The sequence below is a fragment of the Oenanthe melanoleuca genome, chromosome Z (genome assembly GCF_029582105.1).
Source record: "Oenanthe melanoleuca isolate GR-GAL-2019-014 chromosome Z, OMel1.0, whole genome shotgun sequence".
Classification (NCBI taxonomy): Eukaryota; Metazoa; Chordata; class Aves; order Passeriformes; family Muscicapidae; genus Oenanthe; species Oenanthe melanoleuca.
Genome location: NC_079362.1, coordinates 75,522,492 through 75,543,626, shown reverse-complemented (window position 1 = coordinate 75,543,626; position 21,135 = coordinate 75,522,492). Strand labels below are relative to the sequence as shown.

At 48.6% G+C, this 21,135-nt stretch overlaps 1 protein-coding gene across 1 annotated transcript; it reads right to left on the bottom strand.

Moving 5' to 3' along the window:
* Positions 1-11,059: 11,059 nt before the first annotated feature.
* Positions 11,060-21,132, bottom strand: LIPG (lipase G, endothelial type). Its single transcript, XM_056514133.1, has 10 exons — positions 20,948-21,132; positions 20,658-20,830; positions 19,501-19,680; positions 18,790-18,901; positions 17,483-17,707; positions 16,810-17,052; positions 16,219-16,339; positions 15,414-15,632; positions 14,286-14,378; positions 11,060-12,647 (listed from the first exon to the last, which is right to left on the bottom strand). Exons 1-10 carry the CDS (start codon positions 21,033-21,035, stop codon positions 12,626-12,628), a joined length of 1,476 nt encoding a protein of 491 aa, XP_056370108.1. The 5' UTR covers positions 21,036-21,132; the 3' UTR covers positions 11,060-12,625.
* Positions 21,133-21,135: the final 3 nt, after the last annotated feature.

Below are 21,135 nucleotides of genomic sequence, written 5' to 3'. Positions count from 1 at the left end.
GTGCAACCTGACAGCAAATGGCTCCTCCAGTTTGATGCTCCCCAGCCTGAGCACCACCTGGGTGCTGGAGCTCAGGGATCACACCCCTGGGCAATGGAGTCTGGTCATGGATGAGTGGAGTGTGCTGGTTTTACTCCAGCCACTGGTGGGAGGCTGTCCTGCAGTTTTACAAGATTAATGAGGGGCATCAGCATCTTTCTGGAGTGCTCCCTTGAGAGTGCAAGGAACACACTGGGGACAGCATTGTGCCCAGAAACAGAGAATTTAAAGGCAGCCCTTGGTGACCCAGCATCATGAACTGTATATTCTGCAGATTTCAGTGAGGTGTGAACTCTGATAATGTTCTCCTACTGTTGAAAAATGTTGCCATGATAAGCATGCCCCTTCCTTCACCCTTGGTCAGAGCTGGTCCTTGACATTTTGCATGGAGTTGAGGGGCCTTTCTTCTTATTCTAGCTTATGCTTGCACTCAGCTGTGTGCAGGATTGCCACATGGGTGGCTGGAGTCACTCTTGGCACATCATGAGACATCCCCTGGGAACTTTCATACACTCTGCAACTGTCCTGAGTCTGCTGTGCATCTGCAATAGGATTGTCTCAGACCAATCAGCCTTTCACTTGAAAGAAAAACCACAAGATCAAGATGGAGCCAGCATAAATGTTTGTCTTTAAATAGATTTCACCCTTGAAAACCACCTTCAGCCAGGCTGGGCAGCTGGTAATGGCCCTTCCCAGCTCTTGCCCATCAGTAAGCAGCTGATGTCCAAACCTGGAGCAGTCTCACCTGCCCTTGTGGGCAGCAGGTGCAGTGAACACAGTGAGTTATGGGGCTGCTGTTTAGGGATTTCTGGCATCATGACCTGGGTAGGCTTGAAGCATTCTGCAAAGACCAGCAACACTGTGGTTTCCTTTCAGCAGATTTCCAAGGGGTTAAAATAGCATTTGGTCTCTCCATGTCTGTGACCTTTGGGTTGTCCTTGGGTATCAGTGTTGATGACCAACCTTGGATCTACTTTCCAGTTCTGTGCCATAGCCAGAGACCCTTCTTGTGGTCAGTCAGCCAGTCAAAATAATACTGAACTGTTGTTGCTTCAGCCTCATCTCCAGAGACCCTGAAGGGGCAAGTCTAGTGGCCAGGAGTGGGGTGTTTGGTGTGCATTTTGCAATAGGTCAGCTCTCACTGCAATGGGTGCAGAGATCGTCTGCAGTTTAACAAGAACTGGGAGATTTTTGTTGGCTCTTGTGACTTTCCCCAGAACTTTCTACCGTGGGGCAGTGGATTAGCTCACAAAATTCAAGGTAGCATCTCCTAAAATCAGCAATCCTGTGGGCCCCAACTGCTCTATCTTAACAAATGTATATGGGAGGACTAAAGAAGTGCTGGAGAGGGGCTTTGTACAAGGGTCTGAACAGACAGGACAAAGAGGAAAGGATTCCCACTGCCAGAGGACAGTTAGATGGGACATTGGGAAGGAATTCCTGGCTGAGAGTGGTGAGGCCCTGAGGCTGCCCAGAGCAGCTGTGGCTGTTCCATCCTTAAAAGTGTCCAATGCCAGGTTGGACAGGGCTTGGAGCAACTTGGGATAGTGGAAGGTGTCTGTGCCCATGGCAGGGAGTGGAATGAGGTAATTTTTGAGATCCCTTCCAACCTAAGCCTTTCTGGGATTCTACAATACTTTTCACCCTGAAAGGAGGATGAAAAACTACATCAGTACATGCCAAAACTTGGAATTGGTCCTTCGCTTTGTTTCTTGAGCCCAATCCCATGAAAACTACAGGATGGGGTGTTTTAGGCAAGGCAGTTTGGATAGGCTGGAACAAACAGCCTCCTGGCCATTGGAGCAGCAAAATGCTGCTGAAACTGCATAAGGAGGTAACTCAGTTGGATTACAAAACCAAATTTTACTTTTTTTTTAAATAATACTTTTTTTTTTTTTCAATGGAAGTTAGAAGCTGATACAGCAAAATTGGGAGAAAACAACACAGCAGGAATTTATAAAAAAACCAGCTTTTGTTTGTCAGCCAGAGTAGAACAATGCACCCCTTTGTCTGCAGCATGGATTATGCAGGAATAAAATAATAAATAAAGGGCTGCTGAATGGGGCTGACATCGCATGCCTTCCGAAGGACGCTGAATTACTAAGAGGAATAAATCATCCTTGGTTTACAAACAAACCAGGCTTGCTGGTGTGCCCATCTCTCAAAGTGTAAATCAGCCCCAGCTTGCCCCTGGCAGTGAGCAGCTGTTGCACCTCTCTGGCCAGGTCCAGAGCTGGTGTAAATCAGGTGGTGCAGGTGGCTTCACCCTGGCTTTAAAGAAAAATCAGACTATTGGAGTGATCAGAGACTACATACCTGCTGCTGTACAGCCACTGCAGATCCCCTCAGAGCTGGGGGAGGACACAGTCCTTCAACCTAAATTCCCAAACAGACCACAAATTTGGGTAAGGGCTCAATATGATCATAAGGTCACCAGCTGATTGTGGGTCAGAATAACATGGGATGTACTTTGGAAAGGTACATCCTTCCAAGTTGCTGATATGACAGCAGTGCACAGGAGCCAGCACTGCAATCCCAGCCTAACTCAGCAACCTCTCAGGAATGGCTGATCCTGCTGTGAGTAGTAGATGCTTCTTCAGGATGCTCAAGCCAGGATCAATAAAGATATCAAGATATCAAGCCTTGTGCATTCCTTTGAGGTTTGGAATGTGTTGTTTGGCTCCCACAGCATCTTCCAGCGACAGGAGGGTTGATCCTTGGCAAACAGCCTGGACCTCTGGTGACCTCCACTCTGGCTGGGTGCACCATTCCTGCTGTTGTTATCACAGCTCCTGGTGGGAGATTCCACACTGCCTGGAGGACTTTTGTTGTGCTGGGTCCACAGGTGACCAGTGTGGGCCAGCAGCAGCATGACCCAGCCAAGAGGGACATCAATGCATATGTGTCCTGCCCACCTTGCCTTACACCTCTCTGGAAGCTCAGCAGAGAGGGTTTCCTTTTTGAGATACAGGTGAGGGAGAGCTGTCAGGTGTTTTTCCCCTGGGAGGTACTAGGAGAGGATGCAGGTGGAGATAGAGCTCTGAGTGCCTCTGCACAAGGGCTGCATCTCTTCCAGCATCCCCAGAGCATAAAGGTTAAAGGCAGGGACCACATGGTGGCCTGCTGGAACAGGTTCTCCTCTATCCCTGTTTAACAAAAAAACATACAAAATAATTTTCCTGATCTCAGCTGATTTGATGCACAGCCCTGGAGCTGCAGGGACACCTTCAGCTTGCTAAGTCAATGTCATTGTTCATCTTACCTGGGTGTTACAGAGGTTGTGAGCTCCTGGGGTTTCTGCTACTAGTCAGGAGAAACTCATCCTCAGGTACTACAAAGCTTGCCATGAATGCTCTTCTGTACCTCTCCACTGCCCGGATGAGTGCTCAGAGAATTCCCGGAGTTACATCTGGGGGAGGCTGCACACACATGGGGAAAGAAGACAAGGAGGAACTCAGGACTCAGAGAGGGTTGGGATGTGGGCTCCCCTTGGTCAAGCTCTGTGCTGTGAGATTTATTCTCAGCAATTGTGGTGATGGAGGGATGAACAAGCCCATCTCATTCCACCCCATGCCATGGAGAGGGATACCTTCCACTGCCCCAGGTTGCCCCAAGCCCTGTCCAACCTAGCCTTGGGTGTAGGTGTAGAAGAAAAAATTACAGGTGACCTTGCTCCTGATAACTCACATTTGTACTAATTACCAAAGAATATCCTGGCCCTTAGTGGGTTGCACCTATGACTTATAAAGATAAGCATGATAAAAGGGATAGGTTGGCTGGTCAAGGGGAGCATAGAAACAGAGAACCTGAAGCAGGTAGAGAAGAGCCCTGAGGAAGAAGGTGTTGAAGGAACACCATGAGGTCAGTTTAGATCTGCAGTCAGAGTCCAGCTAGGTGAAAGCTTGTGGTCAGAGGTGGTAAGGATAGTACTTTCAGTCATATTCCAGCAAGAAATAATCTGCCTTCAGAGTCTGCCAAGATAAACCTCTATCAGGAGTTTGCTGCAGTCAGAGTCTGTGATTTATTGGAGTCAAGATGGTAAATCTGTAAAAACAATAAACTGGGGACCCTTTTCATGCTGTTAAATGAGAGTCTGTGCTCATTTCTACCCCTAATGAAGAGGTCTGCTGCAACACTTGGGCACTGCCAGGGATCCAGGGGCAGCCCCAGCTGCTCTGGGCACCCTGTGCCAGGGCCTGCCCACCCTCCCACCAGCAATTCCTTCCCAATATCCCATCCAGCCCTGCCCTCTGGCACTGGGAGCCATTGCCTGTGTCCTGTCCCTGCATGCCTTGTCCCCAGTCCCTGTGCAGCTCTCCTGGAGCCCCTGCAGGCCCTGGCAGGGGCTCTGAGCTCTCCCTGGAGCTTCTCTTGTGCAGCTGAGCACCCCCAGCTCTGCCAGCCTGGCTCCAGAGCAGAGGGGCTCCAGCCCTGCAGCATCTCCGTGCCTCCTCTGCACTGGCTGCAGCAGCTCCACGTCCTTGTGCTGCTGGAGCCCAGGGCTGGAGGCAGCTCTGCAGGTGCTGAGAGGGGTAGCTCATATTTGGGTGCAGATATTGATCCTTTGGAGGACAAACTTGAGCTCACTGATTGTCTAAATTAGGCAGCAGTGGACAGGGCTGATTCTTCTAAAACTTGGAAGAAAAAGCAATGAGGAACATGGATATGAATCTGCTGGGGAGACGGAGTGGATCATGGATGGGAGCCAACCCAAGGATGCAAATGGAAAATATGGGTGCAGGTTTTCTTTTACAGATTATAATTATGCAGAATTATCTAAAAAATCTGTCTTCTAAATGGTTTCTGGACATTAATGATGAAGAGCAGAGCTTGGCTTTGGCTCCAGTGATCTGTAGAGGGTATGATTTGAATTAAAACAGTCTTCATTAAAATGTTTGGTGTTTCTTTAACATGCAATTTTAGTGTAAATGGAAGAGTAGAATTTTTTTTTCTTTTTTGGTTGCCTTTCCAGTTATTTCCAGTATTAGTGATTATTAGCTTAAGGAAATAGTATTTATTTAAATATCGTAAGATTATCTGGTTTTGTCTTTGCTTCCCCTCACTACTTGGAATAGAGCTACAAGAGAAGAAAACACTGGTGGGCTTTTTTTTCCAGTCTCGCTTTTTCTTCTTTTTTTTCTTGATTGTTTGTCAATATTTCATCTACACAATCAGGTTTTTTACTTTGCCCATCCACTATCAGGTTTGCTCCACTTACTTCTTATGGTCTTCCAGTTGGGAAGGGCAAACAACTTTGAAGAGCACCATTACAGGGCAGCAAAAGCTAACTGAGGAGCTTTGGATCAGACTGAAGAACGAGATGCTCCTTTGGCTCGTCCCTGTAAAGATGAACTGGATATCGAGTTCATCGTGTCCTGTTAAGTAGCTGTAGCCAGAATACAGGATGGGTCTGGGTCAGGGCTTTGATCTTGTTACTGGAGCTGGCTTGGAGGCAGCCTGTGACTTGGACTCCAGACAGGAATTTGGGTCAATAACTCAGGATGATGAGCAGAAGCAAAAAGTGTACAGAGTTTTAATTTCTCTAAATTTATGCCTCTTATATCCAGCCTGGCACAGCGCGGAGCGCGCTCCTCACCTGGGCGTTTGAGCTCAGCCTCCTTCCCCTTCCTGGACCAGCAGCTCTCTGTGAGTTAGAATGCACCAAACCTCTCTGAGGTCCAGGGAAAACTACTTCAGATTTCAAAGGAGGCCCAGCTGGAGCACTCGTGTGTGCCCTGAGCCGAGGTCCTGCCGGGCAGCGACCCTGAGCCCCGGTGACTGCGGCTGCTCCCGAGACAAGGAGGAAGCTCTGCAGACACAACTCCCAGAAAAGCTGTCACATCCCTGCTTCTGCAGCCTCGGCTTTGGTTGCAGAAATCGTCAAGGGAAACATGTCCAGTGTGTAAGTGTGCTGCTGCTCTCCTGGGAATGGATGCTGTGCTGTGACAGCCTTGGACAGTGTTACAGAGCCATGGGTTGGTTTGGGTGGGAAGGGATCTTAAAGCTCATCCAGTGCCACCCCTGCCATGGCAGGGACACCTTCCACTGTCCCAGGCTGCTCCAATTCCCATCCAGCCTGGCCTTGGGCACTGCCAGGGATCCAGGGGCAGCCACAGCTGCTCTGGGCACCCTGTGCCAGGGCCTGCCCACCCTCCCACCAGCAATTCCTTCCCAATATCCCATCCAGCCCTGCCCTCTGGCACTGGGAGCCATTGCCTGTGTCCTGTCCCTGCATGCCTTGTCCCCAGTCCCTGTGCAGCTCTCCTGGAGCCCCTTCAGGCCCTGGCAGGGGCTCTGAGCTCTCCCTGGAGCTTCTCTTGTGCAGCTGAGCACCCCCAGCTCTGCCAGCCTGGCTCCAGAGCAGAGGGGCTCCAGCCCTGCAGCATCTCTGTGTGACTTCTCTCCCTCTAAATTTTGTGTTCCATTCATCTTGGTTTACCTTCACTTACCTTCATTAACCTAATGTGGATTAGAACATATTACATCAGTCTGGACTAGTAGAAGAAAACTTCTGTAAGCAAATAAACTCTTCAACTGCTTTTTTGTTTGTTTGTTTGTTTGTTTGTTTGTTTTTGTTTTTGTTTTTGTTTTTTTAGGAAAACTGTTCAGAAGACCATGAATGGTGCTGAGATGTTAACCAAGATGAAGGCATCTGGGGTTTCTCTCTCTCACTGACTCCTGGAGTGCTCTAAGGTAATCTGTTATCCTGCTACCAGTAGATTTCATTGAGTTTGAATGGATTCTTTTTCCTCAGCAATAAAGACAAAACAAATAAACTATTTGTAAAGACAGCAGTGAGGTTTTTGAACAAACTTAGTCATCTGCAAACCACCAAGATCCACCAGTCTGAAATTTAGAGACAAATTCTAAGCTTTATTACCAAACTGATTTTGAGATCATTGGGTATGCCTCCATTGCTGTGTGTGAATAAAATGTTGTCCAGCTTTTCCATGGAGTGACTTTAATGAGTTGTTCAATGATGGGTCTGGCTGTTTCACAGAGATAGCAGAGCAAAGATCTCATTTACATCTGCAGGTTTTGTGGCATGGGATTGTTTCAGTACACTTGCCTAGCTCCAGCTGAGCTGGTGTGGCTTTTCTCAATTTTGTAGCATATGCCTGTTGTCAGCCAAAAACAAGATATGGGAAGGAGGGGGAGAAAGATAACCATATTTGAGTCTTGTGACATTTCTTACTTTGCCTGAGCTGTTCTGCCTGCTTGCAGAATGAAGAGAGGTGGAACAGCATGGCCTGAAAAGTCTTGTTTTATTGGTCCATCTTCCTCATTTTTCAATGCTATTACAAGTCAGGTCAGAAGAAGAGGGTTCTGAACGTTTGTACTTTGTCTTCTTTATACAGATTGCCATAAATGTCCTGAAACTTTGTGAAACAGCTGCAAAACAACCTGGAACAGAGAGGACAGAGACATGAAACAACCAATAATAGAAATTATCTGATTTTTAGTTTTAAACCTGGGTCGGTTCTGGGTTGAGCTGCTTTACCCATCCTGCTGGGCTGCATGAAGTCTCTGATGCCTTTGCATCAATCTGCAGGAGTTACCAGACCCTTTGTGTTTGCTGCTGGGCTGGATGGGACTGCTGGGAAGGCAACGAGCTGTATAATTTATGTTGGAATGTCAGCATCGGAACAAGCGTAAAATTACAACTCGTTTGCACAGGCTGAGGAACGAGATCTTGGGTTTCCTGGACAGTCACAGCCATCTCTTGGTGAGGCTGCTCTTGGGGACCACTGGAAAGCTTTACTTGCTCGAGTGAGCCTGAGTCATTGCTTCAGTTTGGGAAGCCAGCAAAAAAACATGCTGTCCTTGCTCTTGAAAGGTTGGGTCGGTCTTTTTCATCCCAAACTGATCTTTTGTGCCCAGACTTTTGTGGCTTGGGTGAGATAGCTGGAACTACCTGCACTGGGGACCTCTCTAATCCACCTCAGAGCACTGCCAAAGGGAGACATTGCACTGGGAAATGAGGGAGCAGCACACTCCAAATGGATTTTGTGTTCAAATCACCTCCAAAGGAGGATGCTGGGATGTGCTTGACAGTCTGGGAGAGTCCCTGCCAGGGCCTGAAGGGGCTCCAGGAGAGCTGGAGAGGGACCGGGGATGAGGGATGGAGGGACAGGACACAGGCAATGGCTCCCACTGCCAGAGGGAATATCAGATAGGATAATTGGATGGGATATTGGGAAGGAATTGCTGGTGGGAGGGTGGGCAGGCCCTGGCACAGGGTGCCCAGAGCAGCTGTGGCTGCCCCTGGATCCCTGGCAGTGCCCAAGGCCAGGCTGGACAGGGCTTGGATTAATCTGAGGTAGTGGAAGGTGTCCCTAGAAATGCCTCCAGTGGCAGGGGATTGGAATAGGATAGCATTTAAGGTCCTTTTCAACCCAAACCATTCTGGGATTCTATGGCACTCGGATTTTATGGTAATTGGTGAAACAGTGCTCAGTTGCTGCTGCTTGTGAGGCTGGGGCAGGCGTGGTTGGGGGTTGAGGAGGGTTATAAAACATTCCCCATGCTGCTCCTATTGTTCCTCAGAGAACAGCCTGACCTTTGTGGGGACCCATCTCTTGGGGCTGAATGCAGTGGCTGTGAAAAAGTGACCCCAAGGAAACCTGGGGGAGGGGTGCCAGGCAGCTGGGGGCACAGTGGTCAAGCCTCAGCCCTGCCTGGCACAGATTTGGGATGTGTCTGCTCTGCCAGATCTAAATTCCTTAGAGACTTTAAAAAAAGTCTGAATTAACTGGAAACATTAAAAAAAAAAAAAAAATACCCTCTTCTCTTTGTTTTCTCACTTGTCTGATGCAGAACCAAGCTCCCAGCTAGGGGAGCCATGCAGGGATGCATCTTGATGTGCCAGCAGGTGTGACTCCTCAAGATGTGGAGCAGCAGGAGCAATTCACTTGGGAGCCAACATTTGCTGTGTGAAGGGCCAGACACCTGAAGAGGATGCCCACAGATGTGAAAGAGCTGCAGCCTGGTCTCTTCTCTTGTGAGCTTGTATTCTTCCCCCTTTTCCTTTAGAGGCCAGCTCCTGCTTGTCCTTGCAGGAGACTCACCCTGCAAGAGGCACCAGCCCTTGTGCTGCAGCTGTGTCCACGGGGTAGCAGCCAAAAAATGAGTTCCAGATATCTGGAATGACTTCTGGTGTTAGTTCCCCCCCACACACACTTTGCAGAGGTTGGGAGGGAGCCCCACAGGAACACATCAGAAAGCAGCTCCAGCTCTGGGGTGCAGGGTAATCAGGGGCCCTACGAGCACCAAAGAGCTCTCTGCCAAATCCACCGAGGTAGTTTTCCTTGCAGACAGGCATTGCTGAGCTTTCCATAGGGAAAGGTTAACTAAGTAATTTCATGCAAATCTTCCTCAGCTCAGAGGTATTTACTCTGTTTGCAAAGTCCTTCTGCTGCTGCTGGATTTGTGCCATCAGTTTGTGTCAGGCACAGGCAGAGCACAATAAGAGGCTTCCCTTTAAATTTGGTGGTGTGGCTGCTAGGAAAAGCTGGGAAAACTCAGAGTTAGTGATTAGATTTGGATAAGTTTTCTTAGAAGTGTTCACCAATGTTAGTGAAGTCAGGTAAAGGTGAAGCATTTCTGGCAAAATATAAGTGACATTTAATGGAGAAAAAAAATAATTAATGGAAGAAATCAAAGAAAGAGAGGGAGTTTGAACTTGTCCTGATTAGCCTGGCACACCAGCAATGGTCTTTCCAGAGTCCACTGTGCTCACTGCAATAACCATAGAGAGTAGCACAAAATCCTGCTTTTCCCCAGCCAAAAGCAGTGGTATTGCCATGTCTGCAAGAAAGCAGCATGGGAAGGAAAGGTTAATGGTTTTGTAGAGTTCCCTGCTGGATGTGGCTCATGGTCACTGTGAGGAAGGGACAACCACAACATCCCTCTACTGAAAACCAGAGAAGGATTTTGATTTTCTGATATCCACTGTGCTGAAAAAAAAAATTATGGTACTGATACTATTGAAATCATGTCTTCACTGCTGGGCTAAAGCTGAAATAAACTTGTAACCCCAGAAGGGTTTGGGCTGGAAGAGATTTAAAGCTCATCCAGTCCTATCCCTGCCATGGCAGGGACACCTTCCACTGTCCCAGGCTGCTCCAATTCCCATCCAGCCTGGCCTTGGGCACTGCCAGGGATGCAGGGGCAGCCACAGCTGCTCTGGGCACCCTGTGCCAGGGCCTGCCCACCCTCCCACCAGCAATTCCTTCCCAATATCCCATCCAGCCCTGCCCTCTGGCACTGGGAGCCATTGCCTGTGTCCTGTCCCTGCATGCCTTGTCCCCAGTCCCTGTGCAGCTCTCCTGGAGCCCCTTCAGGCCCTGGCAGGGGCTCTGAGCTCTCCCTGGAGCTTCTCTTGTGCAGCTGAGCACCCCCAGCTCTGCCAGCCTGGCTCCAGAGCAGAGGGGCTCCAGCCCTGCAGCATCTCTATGTCCCCTCTCTCCAAATATTTTTTGAGGGGCATCTCTGTGGAGCAGTTGTGGATAAAGAGTGACTTTGCCCCATTCCTGAAGGTGGTGAGTGCATGGAGAGAACAGATTGGCCATGGCAAGCTTGGCTGGGGAGGAGGAGGAAGGGGGATGCTGTACCTGGCTGAAGGTCTCAGGGACCTGCAGAGAGGGAAGAGACAGTCACAGACAGCTGTTCTGGCAGGGAATGTCAAAGGTTTTGGTAGATTGAGCTCCACAACTCCCTGACAGGAGGGGAATGCCAGGGGGGATTTGGGATCTTATCCCAGGGAACAGGGACAGGAGGAGAGGGAACAGCCTCAGGCTGGGCCAGGGGAGGCTTAGGGTGGAAATTATGGAAAATTTAATCATAGAAAAGTTTATCTCACCCTGGCACTGCTGCCCTTTCCATACCTGGAATGTGTGGAGGTGGCACCTGGGGATAGGGTCAGTGGTGGCCTGGGCAGTGCTGGGGCCAGGGTTGTACTCACTGTTCTTGGAGGGTCTTTCCAACCCAAATGATTCTGTGATCAATAACAAGACTTCACTGATTTTTACAAAGCCCTTTATTTTTGATCTCAAGGCTTATAAAAACTGTTACTTAAAACCAAAATGTTTAAAACTTTACATATATACAGTATGAGAAATAAATTATGTTTTAAGTCATACAAAAACCACAATATACAAATAGGGCTTTGAAACTTCTCTAAGTATGGCATGGCAACAAGTCACAAATACTTACCAAAGGCTTCACTTATCAAAGTCTTTGCATAAAACCATGAAAAAAATATCCCCAAATGTGCTTGCTTTGGTTGGAGTGAAGCTCTACAAAAACTGAAGAGATTTGCAGGCCTCAGAAGGACTTGCTAAGACTTCAGAACTCAGTGCACCACCTGGCAACACCATTTTTGAGATTGCCTTTCTGCATGCCAAAAGCTCAAGGGTTGTTATACCATTTCTCCTTCCAGAAAGGAAAAAAAAAAAAAAAAAAAAAAAAGGAAAAAAAAAAAAAAAAAGAAAGAAAAAAGCAAGCATCCAAAGCAAAATCTATTTCACCAACTGACAAGGCCCACTCTGCTGTAGCAAACAGGACAGCTGTAGAGTCTGTCCAACTCAAAGCAAAGCCAAGATCACCTGGGACCAGGGAATCCAACCGGGGTGTTGTGACAATTGAGGGCAGGATGTCTGGCACTTTACTCGGAAATAAGGTCTTAGTTATGCATTGGTACTACAACAGCTCCTGAGCAGAGGGGAGCACATTCTCAGCAGTCAAAAGGAGTGGTGCAAAGCTCTCCTGAGGCAGCACAGTGCACTGCCTTCCTCTGTCCCTGTGGTCAGCACAAGGGCAGCTGCTCTTTGCCCCTCAAAAAGGGAGCTGCAGGTGGGATCTGCAGCCCCACTGCAGACACTGACCAGGCAGAGAGGAGCAGCTGCCACCACCACCACCACCTGCACCCTGTCCTGCCCCAGGCACAGGGAAGGCAGAGCTCTGCCTCCTTATCAGGCAAATAGACATTTCAGTATCAGAACAGATTATTGTTAAGGCAAGCAAAGGACAACTTGAAGTTAAGTGGCATTGTGCTTATCCCCAGCCCTTCCCTGGACAGCCCCACACACCTGACCTGTGCTGGTCCCACCTTCCCACAGCCCACAGTGCTACAGGACCATGGTAACTCCTACCCTAGGTGCTAATTTGTTCTTGGCAGCTCTGTCACCCACAGTCTGATGGGCAGTTAGCAGGGTTATTTGTCTTCTCAACTCCACTGGCAGGCAGACCAGGAGATCATTGCTGAGGTCTCAGTCTGTGAAGATCTCATCCATAGTTCTGGTTAATGGGAGCAGGGAAGGGAAAATGCAGCGTGTAACAGGTCAAAATAAGGTTAAATGCACAAATCAGGCTCCTTGGGAAAGGGAAAATGGAGTTTTAGTTATTCTAGGTCTAGGACCACGGTTCATCAATTGCTCCTCATTTTCTTGCATCCAATCCAAGATGTTTTGTCTTGAAGAGCTAGTTTCTTTAAGTGCTACCAAGCCAGCTTTCTCCCAGAGCATCTTGCCACCTGCATGGTCTTCATGCATCTAGGTTGCTTGGTTGTGAGTCTTTAGGGGAGCTTTCAGAGTAGATTTGAGACAGATCTGGGGAAAACAGAGAGCAAAAATGATACCTAGTTAAATGCAGAAGTTAAGAGGAGTAATGAAGAACTTATAAGAACACATGGAATGCCAAGAACAGGTTTGGACAGCACAGGTTGGTCTTTTATTCTGTCAAAGCTGTGCTTTGCCCAGTAGCTACTCAGAGAGAGCCTGCAGCAGACATTATGCAAGCTGCAAGCAGAAATTACAGGGCAGGCCCTGCCTGTGCAGCTCCATTTGGGATGGACAGATGTTTGCAGGCTCAATCTCCAAGGAGGGAACTATAACATTGCACTGACTTGGCAGAAACAGAGCTGAACAGCAAGTAATCATTCATGAACTCTGGGAGGAAGGATCATTTCCTAGAAAAAAAAAGGTGTGCTGGAGCTGAGCTCAGCTCCTCTGCCTCGTGCACAAGCTGCACTGCACGAGCAAGCAGGAAGGGCACATCTGCCAGCAATTCTGTTTTATGGGGGTTACCAAGTAGCATATCAAAACAGCCTTTTATTGTACCTGCAGGAATGTTTACTCGATCTTCTGAGACTTGTGGCAGAGCAACAAGTTTTTGCACAGGGGTTTCATTCACAGAATTGTTTGCTACCGTGCATAGCACAGCTTGCTGGTTTCTGCCAAACCTGGAACAGCACCAGCTCACATTTCTGAGCTGAGCTCTGCTGCCCAGGAGGGCTGTGCAAAGCTCGACTTCCACGGGGCTTGCTAGCCCTGACAAGCACTTTGTCCTCTGGATTAGAAGTGACAAAGCTCCAAGTCTACAAACTGAAATTTAAGAGGGGGCAAAAGGCTGGGCTGAATCCAAAGGAAAGTATCATTTAGTCAAATGAACAGGAATTCATTCAAAACATGGCCGGAGGCATCCGAGGCAATCAGGTTGTCACTGCTGGGACCAGACTTTCTGGAAGTCATGCTCTGAGGATTGTTCTGTGTGTCTGGGAAGTCCCCCAGAGGTTAAGCAAGGCTGAGCTGCTTTTGCAGTGGCAGAGTTGAACCAGAGGAGATCAGCAGGCCTGGAGATGATCCTATAAGAGTCAGGGCTGTAACACCATGGCAAGTCTTCACCTGTGTCTTCCTCATGCAGTTGAGCTCAAACTTTAACCAAGTGATTTATTAGCAGCTCAAGGTCTTCCACCAGACTGAAAAGATCTTTGAGGCAATGCCCTGCACACCTTCCAGCTTCCCCATGTCCTGGGCTGACATCCTGTTCTACAGGGCACTTAATAGATGACTCTTAGTTACCTTTCCACTATTGCACAGATCTGGGGCAATTGGTGGCACCTCACTTTAGTAGTAGGCACCACCTACTACAATCAGGAGCAAGGACTCCTTGATACACCCATTTGGCAGTAAACATGTAAAGGTACAAGGTGACAACCCAAGGTCAGAAGGGTGGATAATATCATCTAGCAATAGATATGGCATACATGAAAATTAAGTCTGACAGCTGTGAATCTTAGGCTAGAACTCCTTTATCCTTTTTGAAAGAAAAAGAGGTTTCAGGAGTCTAAAAAAAAAAAAAAAAAAAAAAAAAAAAGAGAGAAGGTTCCACTTCTCCCAGCCAACACTTCTCCCAGCCAAGCCACGCCACATGCATCATACAGAATTTCTCTTGACTGATTTCCATACCTTTTCTGCCATTCCTCTGTGCACTTCACAAACCAGAGCTCTTTGCCAGGAGATATACTGGTCAGCTGGGAGTCCTCCACACAGAAAGCAAACCTAGGAGGAGGAGGAGGAATCAGAATTGCTGTCTCTATGATTAATAATTAATAAGTAATACAGATTGCAGCTTATTCTAGGACAAGCTGTTTGGTTAGACATCCATCCCACAGAACATTTTGACAGACCATCAGCCTGTTGAGTGGCTGTTTTGTTTCCTACTTAAATATTTTAACTGGGGATCTTTGCTTCTACTACTCCTGTGTTTCATAGTAGCCAGGATGCAGAATACCTTACAGATGGCAGGCAATGCTTATTTAAAGCTTTGAGAAATGTGGGAAATCATCAGTGTCAACTGCTGCTCTTTGACAGATCTTGGTTACCTTCAGAACAACATTAACAGAAAGATGTGGGGGTGCCAATGCTATGTGCTTGGCAGCTTTGATATTTTTTGGATGCTCAGGTAACTCTCCATTTGCAGAGAATCATAGAATCAGAGAATGATTAGGGTAATTTGGGACCTTAAAAATAATTCCTGCCATGGTGGAGAACCTTCCACTAGAATTCTACAGTAAATTCTATGATCCAGGGATATGGGTTGGGTTTGGAAAAGCCCTGAAAAATCCCCTAGTTCCAACCCCCCTGCCAGAAGGAGCAATGTAGTGCCTGAGAGATTGGTGTCACCATGTTACTGGTTGCAGTTTTAGGTTGGTTGTGCCAAATCAGCACATTAAGCCCATAAATCTGACCATTCAGATTTCAGTAGTTTTGGTGCTCAGTATTTTAATGCTTCAAGTACAACCTAAACCACCTTGCAGCGTGCTAGTTTAGTCCCTAGTGGATCCCACAGTATCAAAATAAAGCAAAAGAATACCCCAAATCTGCTCTGTGGTGACCAGTTTTCCTTAAAGCCTGTTTGCAGGCTTATGCTGGAGAGTAATCTGCTCTCCTACACCACAAGAAGCAATAGTTGGTATCATCAAAAATGAAAGGCAGCTCAGGATACCAACTACATTCAAAAAACCAGCAATTTTTTCTTGGTTCTGGGTTGAAGTTCCAGGTCAGTCCATGCATGCAGCCTAGCACAACTATTACCTCTGTTGTGTTTCCCCAGATTTCACACGTATTCGTCTGATGTGGAGCTCCTGGGTGGCATTCACAGGCCTGTACCAGTAGCTCTTCAGCTCTTTCCACAGGTCATACCACGACTGAGACGTCCCCTCCCAGGTGAGCTTTATTTTCAGAAGTTCACCCATGTCCTCTTCAGTGTAGACCAGGAAGGTGTTCGTAGCGTTTAGGCCAATTAGATCAAGCCTGGAAGAGAGGCAGAGACTCGGCATTTTTTCCTTATGGAAGCATGCCAGGTGCTCCTTTGTTCCGTGCCAGGAGTTTAACAGAGCCCCTGCAGCTTATCAAGTGCTGCACATTCAACTGTCACCAGTTAATTACTGGTTACACTGAGCTCAGATAGCTGGCTCCACACAACGCATCCTGCACTCAGCTTGGCCATCCTTCCATAGCTTAAAGGTGGGGTTTGTGCCTGGTCTTCCTTTTGGGAGAGGCTAAATGAGGTCAGCAGTGCCTCCAGAGACATTTCAGACTACATCCAAATGGTGGAGGGGGAAAGCAAACCAATCAACCAAAAAAAGCCACACACACAATAAAGCAACGAGCCATGAGGGCTAGCATGAGACTAGCATGAGGACATTAAAATGCTCTTGATTCATCCAGTAATAAATTATAATTAAGCTACTGGATGAAAAGCTTTTTTGAGAGGTGATGAAGTGAGGCTTCTAGGCTGGGATGAAACAGTGTCAGCAGAGGAAAAAGAATGCTGCCATCCTGTGTAGTCCCTGTGACCCTCTTACTTAGGTAAAAGCACAAAAGTCAGATAACTTACATTTCCAAAGAGAGGGGCTCAGAGTCTCCATTGGTGCCATGGAGGGTGACAGAGAAGGTGGGATCAACCTCTCCCAAACCCTTATAGCTGAAGACATGCATTTTCATCTGGTAGTGGTAGACTGGAGAGAAAGGGGAGAGCAGAGATGGAACCAACTGTGCTGAAAGAAACATTGCTCAGCACTGTTCTCTGTGAAACAGCAAAGACCAGACCCTTCCTTTAGTGAGACAGCACTGATCCTGCCCTTACTGATTACGAATTTGAGTTTTACACAACAGCAGCAGGCCCGCTCTGGGGACAGCTCCCCAGACCTTACATTGCCCTGAGGCTGAGCTCTGCAAGCTCAGCAGGTGAATGTCTGAGCCCTGCTCAAGGGGCAGAGCACTGCTGTGGGCTGATTCCACAGGCAGGAAGGGGCACAGTGGTGCCACAGGACAGCAGTGCCTCCACGGAACACCAACAAACAACAGCAAATCAACCTGGAGCAGCTCTGGGGCGATGCTGCTCCTCCGCCTCTGCACCCTCCTCAACACCGACCCCGGGAGGCTGCTCCCACAGGGAGCCGTGCTCCTCCTGGGAGGGGAAGCCTACCTTTGAAGGGCATGTCAGCCCTGGTTTTGAGATACATCTTGCTGTTCCTCTTGTGGCGGATCCTGCGGGCGTTGTAGCCGATGCCGTTGCAGCGGTTCTTGCGGCAGCTCAGGCAGATCCCCTTCTTGAAGCGGCTGGAGTCGGTGCACTGGAAGGCGAAGCTCTGCTTGTCCTGGTTCACCAGGGAGTCCACAAAGAGGTGCACAGACCGCTCGTGCTCACACTTGACCACTTCACCAATTGCTAGACAGGCAGAGTTGCAAGGGATAAGCTTGGTTTAAGCAGTTGTCACCCCAGCAGCCCGTAAGATAAATGAGCTATGCCTTTCTGCAGCCCAACGGGAGCTGAAACGTGGCCAAACTTGAACAGTTTTCCAACAGCAGCAATTCAGGAGGTTGGTGGGACATGCTCACTTAGCCCTTGCCATGAAGAACTTCAAGAGGATCCTAGTCCCAGCCTAAGACCACAGATTATGGTCAGGTGTTGGAGTAACAGTGTGCTTCAGAGCTAAAAGCAGGTACAGATTCTAGCAACTATCTCCAGTAGTACAGACAGTTTAGAAGGAAAAAATTATTTTCTTTGCTTTCATAAAAAAGATCATCCCCCAGCATCAACCCAAGTCTGTTTGTGAGAAGTCTACACTGACCAGAGGCAAAAGGTAAAGAGAACTTACTGCCATAGGCAATGGCTCCCAAGACATCACTTAGGCCACAGCCAGGCTGGAAGTCTCCCCCGTTGGGGTAGATGTCAAGGTGGCCCACAGGCATCTGGATCCCAATGCTAACACCCAGTGTTTCCCTGGTGTAGGTGTGAAGGACATCCACAAAGTTGGCATCATCAGGGGAGAGGCGCCTGCTGGGGTCCACTCCTTCAAACATGGGGCCAGCAGGATCCAAGCCTGGAGTCAGACACAGACCACAAGGAGCCAGGTAAGAAACTGGGCTGTTTCATACAGAATACAGCCAGAAGCCTGCTGTGCAGGCTCCTCACCAATTGATACACAATCCCATTGCTGGTACTGTTCCCCAAAATGTCTTCACCATGGGCTCACAGAGGGAACAAAGACGTCCCGCTCCACTTTTGGGGCAACAAAACCCTATAGCATGACCATGATCAGACTGCCTGTTGGAAGCAAAGGCTCTTCACCAGGTCATGGTGAAGAGATGGTTGAAGAGGCAGCTCCAAGCACCAGAAGAGGTTTAACAGCCCAGGGACAGCTGTCAGCCAAAACTGCCTCGGTGACATTTAGTCTGTTTTCAGACTGCACATATAGAGGGACTAACACAATTTAAGCAGCAGCCTGTATCTGAGATCCCATGATGGGTTTGGGATGCTCTGTTCACCCCTGAGCCCCACCCCCAACCAGAAACTGCACTCCAGAGCATTTCTTCAACTTGACTGTTAGGTGATATTTTTTTTCCTGATTAAATAAATGCAGACATTTATTGCTAGGCTCTGTGGAATTCTCACTGCCCGTGTCACATGCAAATCCTTAATACAGTCCCTTGTGCTATGCCCTAAGTTCTCACATGTTGAAATCAGCTTTCCTCTGGAGCTGGAAGAAAACTCTTCAGATATTTCCAGAATGAGGGGTTAGAGTTGTTCGATTTTTTTTTTAATCAGACATCCTGTGGGACAAACAGCACCCAATAACTCTCACTTCCACTAGTTTATGAGCTATAATTACAAAAACACTACCACTCAAAGAAATAGCACTTGGATAGTAAGAGCTTGAGCTGGACTTCTTTCTAACCTACATTTAAATTGAAATAAAATCAGGACCAGTTTGTCATTTTTTCATTGAAACCCTGCTATAATTGATGTGAAGAGAGCTGTGCTTTCCACTTCTACCACAAGTAGAAAACTTGTCATTTCTGGAAGAATAACACCAAAACAGTATAGTAGCAACACAGGAAACGAGCCTTTTCGGGGAAACTCACTGCCAGGAAGGACATGGGAGAGACTTAAAAAGCCACTTGCCTGTAATTCTGCCTATAGTGCCATGGACGTGGTTACCAGCAAAGCCAGCCACATGGGCACCCAGGCTGTACCCAATCAGGTGGACATTCTCAAGCTTGAAGAGGGGGTCTTCCTGCAAGGAAAAGAAAATATGAGAGTTTGATCCCCTGTCTTTCAGTCTGCAGGAATATAAAGTTCAGTTCCAAGAAGAGATTGGACAGAGGGGGCAGATAAGCTTTGTTTGGTATTTCATCAAGACAAGTGGAATGGTTTGGATGGCACATGTGATTTACCCATGTTCCAGCCCGAAGATTATGATATTCTTTATCATAAAGAATAAAACTTTCCCCTGGGAGCTGCCAGCAGACTCAGCACTGGCCATGGCCTCAGGTGCCAAGTGCAGCACCATGGACCTCTCCTTCCCCCTCCCTGCCCTCCTGCCAGCCCAGTGTTGGCTCTGAACACCCAGCTCCTGAGTCCACAGTGCTCAGGCAGCACTCCCAAATCCGAGCTGCACTTCAGCACCACTGGCCCCAGCACGCTGCAAGGCAGCATCTCCAGGGAGGCAGGGCAGCAGCACAGCAGCTATGAGCCATCACCAGCCAAGCCCTGCGCTGGGTGTTACAGCACTGCCTGCCCTGCTGGCGAGCCTTGGAGCTGGTGAAGGCTCCACAGCCTTGTGCAACAGTCCCTCACCGGCATTACAACAGAGGCTGCTCTTAGCTTGCACACCTGTAACCAGTCAAGCAACCTCGCTATGGTTTTTCCAACAATCTGCGTGTTGTTCACGGCATCGGTGTAGAGCTGGTGGGCAAGGGAGAGCCAGTCCACCACGACCACATTGGCATCCTTCTCCCTCTCCTGCAGAGCTGACACCAAGCTGTCAAGCCAGGTTTCGAACATGCCACTCATCTAGAAAGAGATTGAGGAGTCAGTTTCCAGCTCGCAGGACCAAGATGACACATCCACAGTCGAGCTACTTGCATGTCATTTACATATGCTGCTCCAGCTGCATGCTGCTCCTCTGCAAGCCCTCAGCAATGCAGTAAGAGCATGCATGCAATGGAGTAAGAAAAACAGGTTTTGAGAGACTCTGGCTGTAATTACCCACTTGCCTTTTAGGGCAGGAGGGAGAGGCATTCGTTACGTGCCACCTTATCGCACTTTTTCTCAAGAGTTTCAGAAATTCTGATGGATTGCAAAATTATTTGCCAGACCTGGCAGTGCAGTTTGTGTAAGCCCTGGCAGAGCTGATAAGTCCCCTCGTGCCACACACTCGGTCTAATCAAATGCAGAATTAAAAAGCTTGATAAAGTCTGCGTGCCCTCTTGTTTCTTTATCAAGGAGACCACGTAGCAGATGTCAGGGCTGGGCACTCAGCTACGATTACAGGAGGTCTATACACATGCCTGTCAAGTCAAGTGTCACATTCATAGTGGTCAGTCAGCTGGATTTGAGTGCCATGTTCACATTATACAGCTATGAAGTGATCTTGAGCAGTTATGAATGAGTTGGGTGATTTTAGATTTCCAAAGCCTGACTCCAAACACTTCGCCCCAGAGATCTCAATAGAAGTGAATCTTTTAAGAGAACATTGTGCTCAGAACATTAAAAGTTTTCCTAAATTCCTATATTCATAGAATTCTAGAATGGTTTGGGTAGGAAAGGATCTCAAAGATTACCTAGTTTGAGCTCCCCTGCCACGGACAGGAGACATCTTCCACTAGACAAGGTTGTTCAAAGTGCCATCCAACCCAGCCTTGAACACCTTCAGGGGTGAGGCAGCCACAGAAATTCCAGAAAATAAATATTCTGGAGACACATTTTCAGGGCAGTTTGCTCTCTCTTAGTGGGCAGACTAAGCACTGCCCAGGATTCTTCCCCCTTACCGTCCAGCCGTGGATGATGAAGAAGGTTTTAGCTGTCACGTTGAACTTGCAGTCCTCCAGGCACTGCTGCTGGCCGATGGCGAGCGCGCACCCATCCTCACCGGCGTGCGGCGACGAGCGGAGACCGAACTTCACCCTCGCCTTCTGCGCCGGCACACGCTCCGCGCTGCCATCTGCGAGCCAGCCAGAGAGAAAGGTCAGCAGCAGCCTCCGAACCCGCCTTCCCCGCCAAGGACGAGCCCGATCCGCCGCTGCCCCGGTCCCGCGTGGGACCGACCGCGCTCACCCACCTCCCGCCGCGGGCAGCGTCACCTCCGCGCCCCGCGCCGCGATGGAGCAGGACACGGCGCTGCACAGCAGCAGCAGGAGCCTCCTCATGGCTCGGGAGCACGGCCGGACGAGCGCTGGAGCGGGGAAGGGATGAATGGATGGATGGACACACGCTCGCACGGACGCGCGGCGGCGGCGGCGCCGCTTT

Excerpts from the sequence above, each read along its gene's own strand:
- LIPG (XM_056514133.1), bottom strand. The coding sequence starts at position 21,035 with ATGAGGAGGCTCCTGCTGCTGCTGTGCAGCGCCGTGTCCTGCTCCATC. Across the intron at positions 18,902-19,500 it reads GGTTGCTTGACTGGTTACAG|GAAGACCCCCTCTTCAAGCT; the intron begins GTGTGCAAGCTA and ends TTTTCCTTGCAG. Across the intron at positions 17,708-18,789 it reads CACTATAGGCAGAATTACAG|GCTTGGATCCTGCTGGCCCC; the intron begins GCAAGTGGCTTT and ends GTCTGACTCCAG.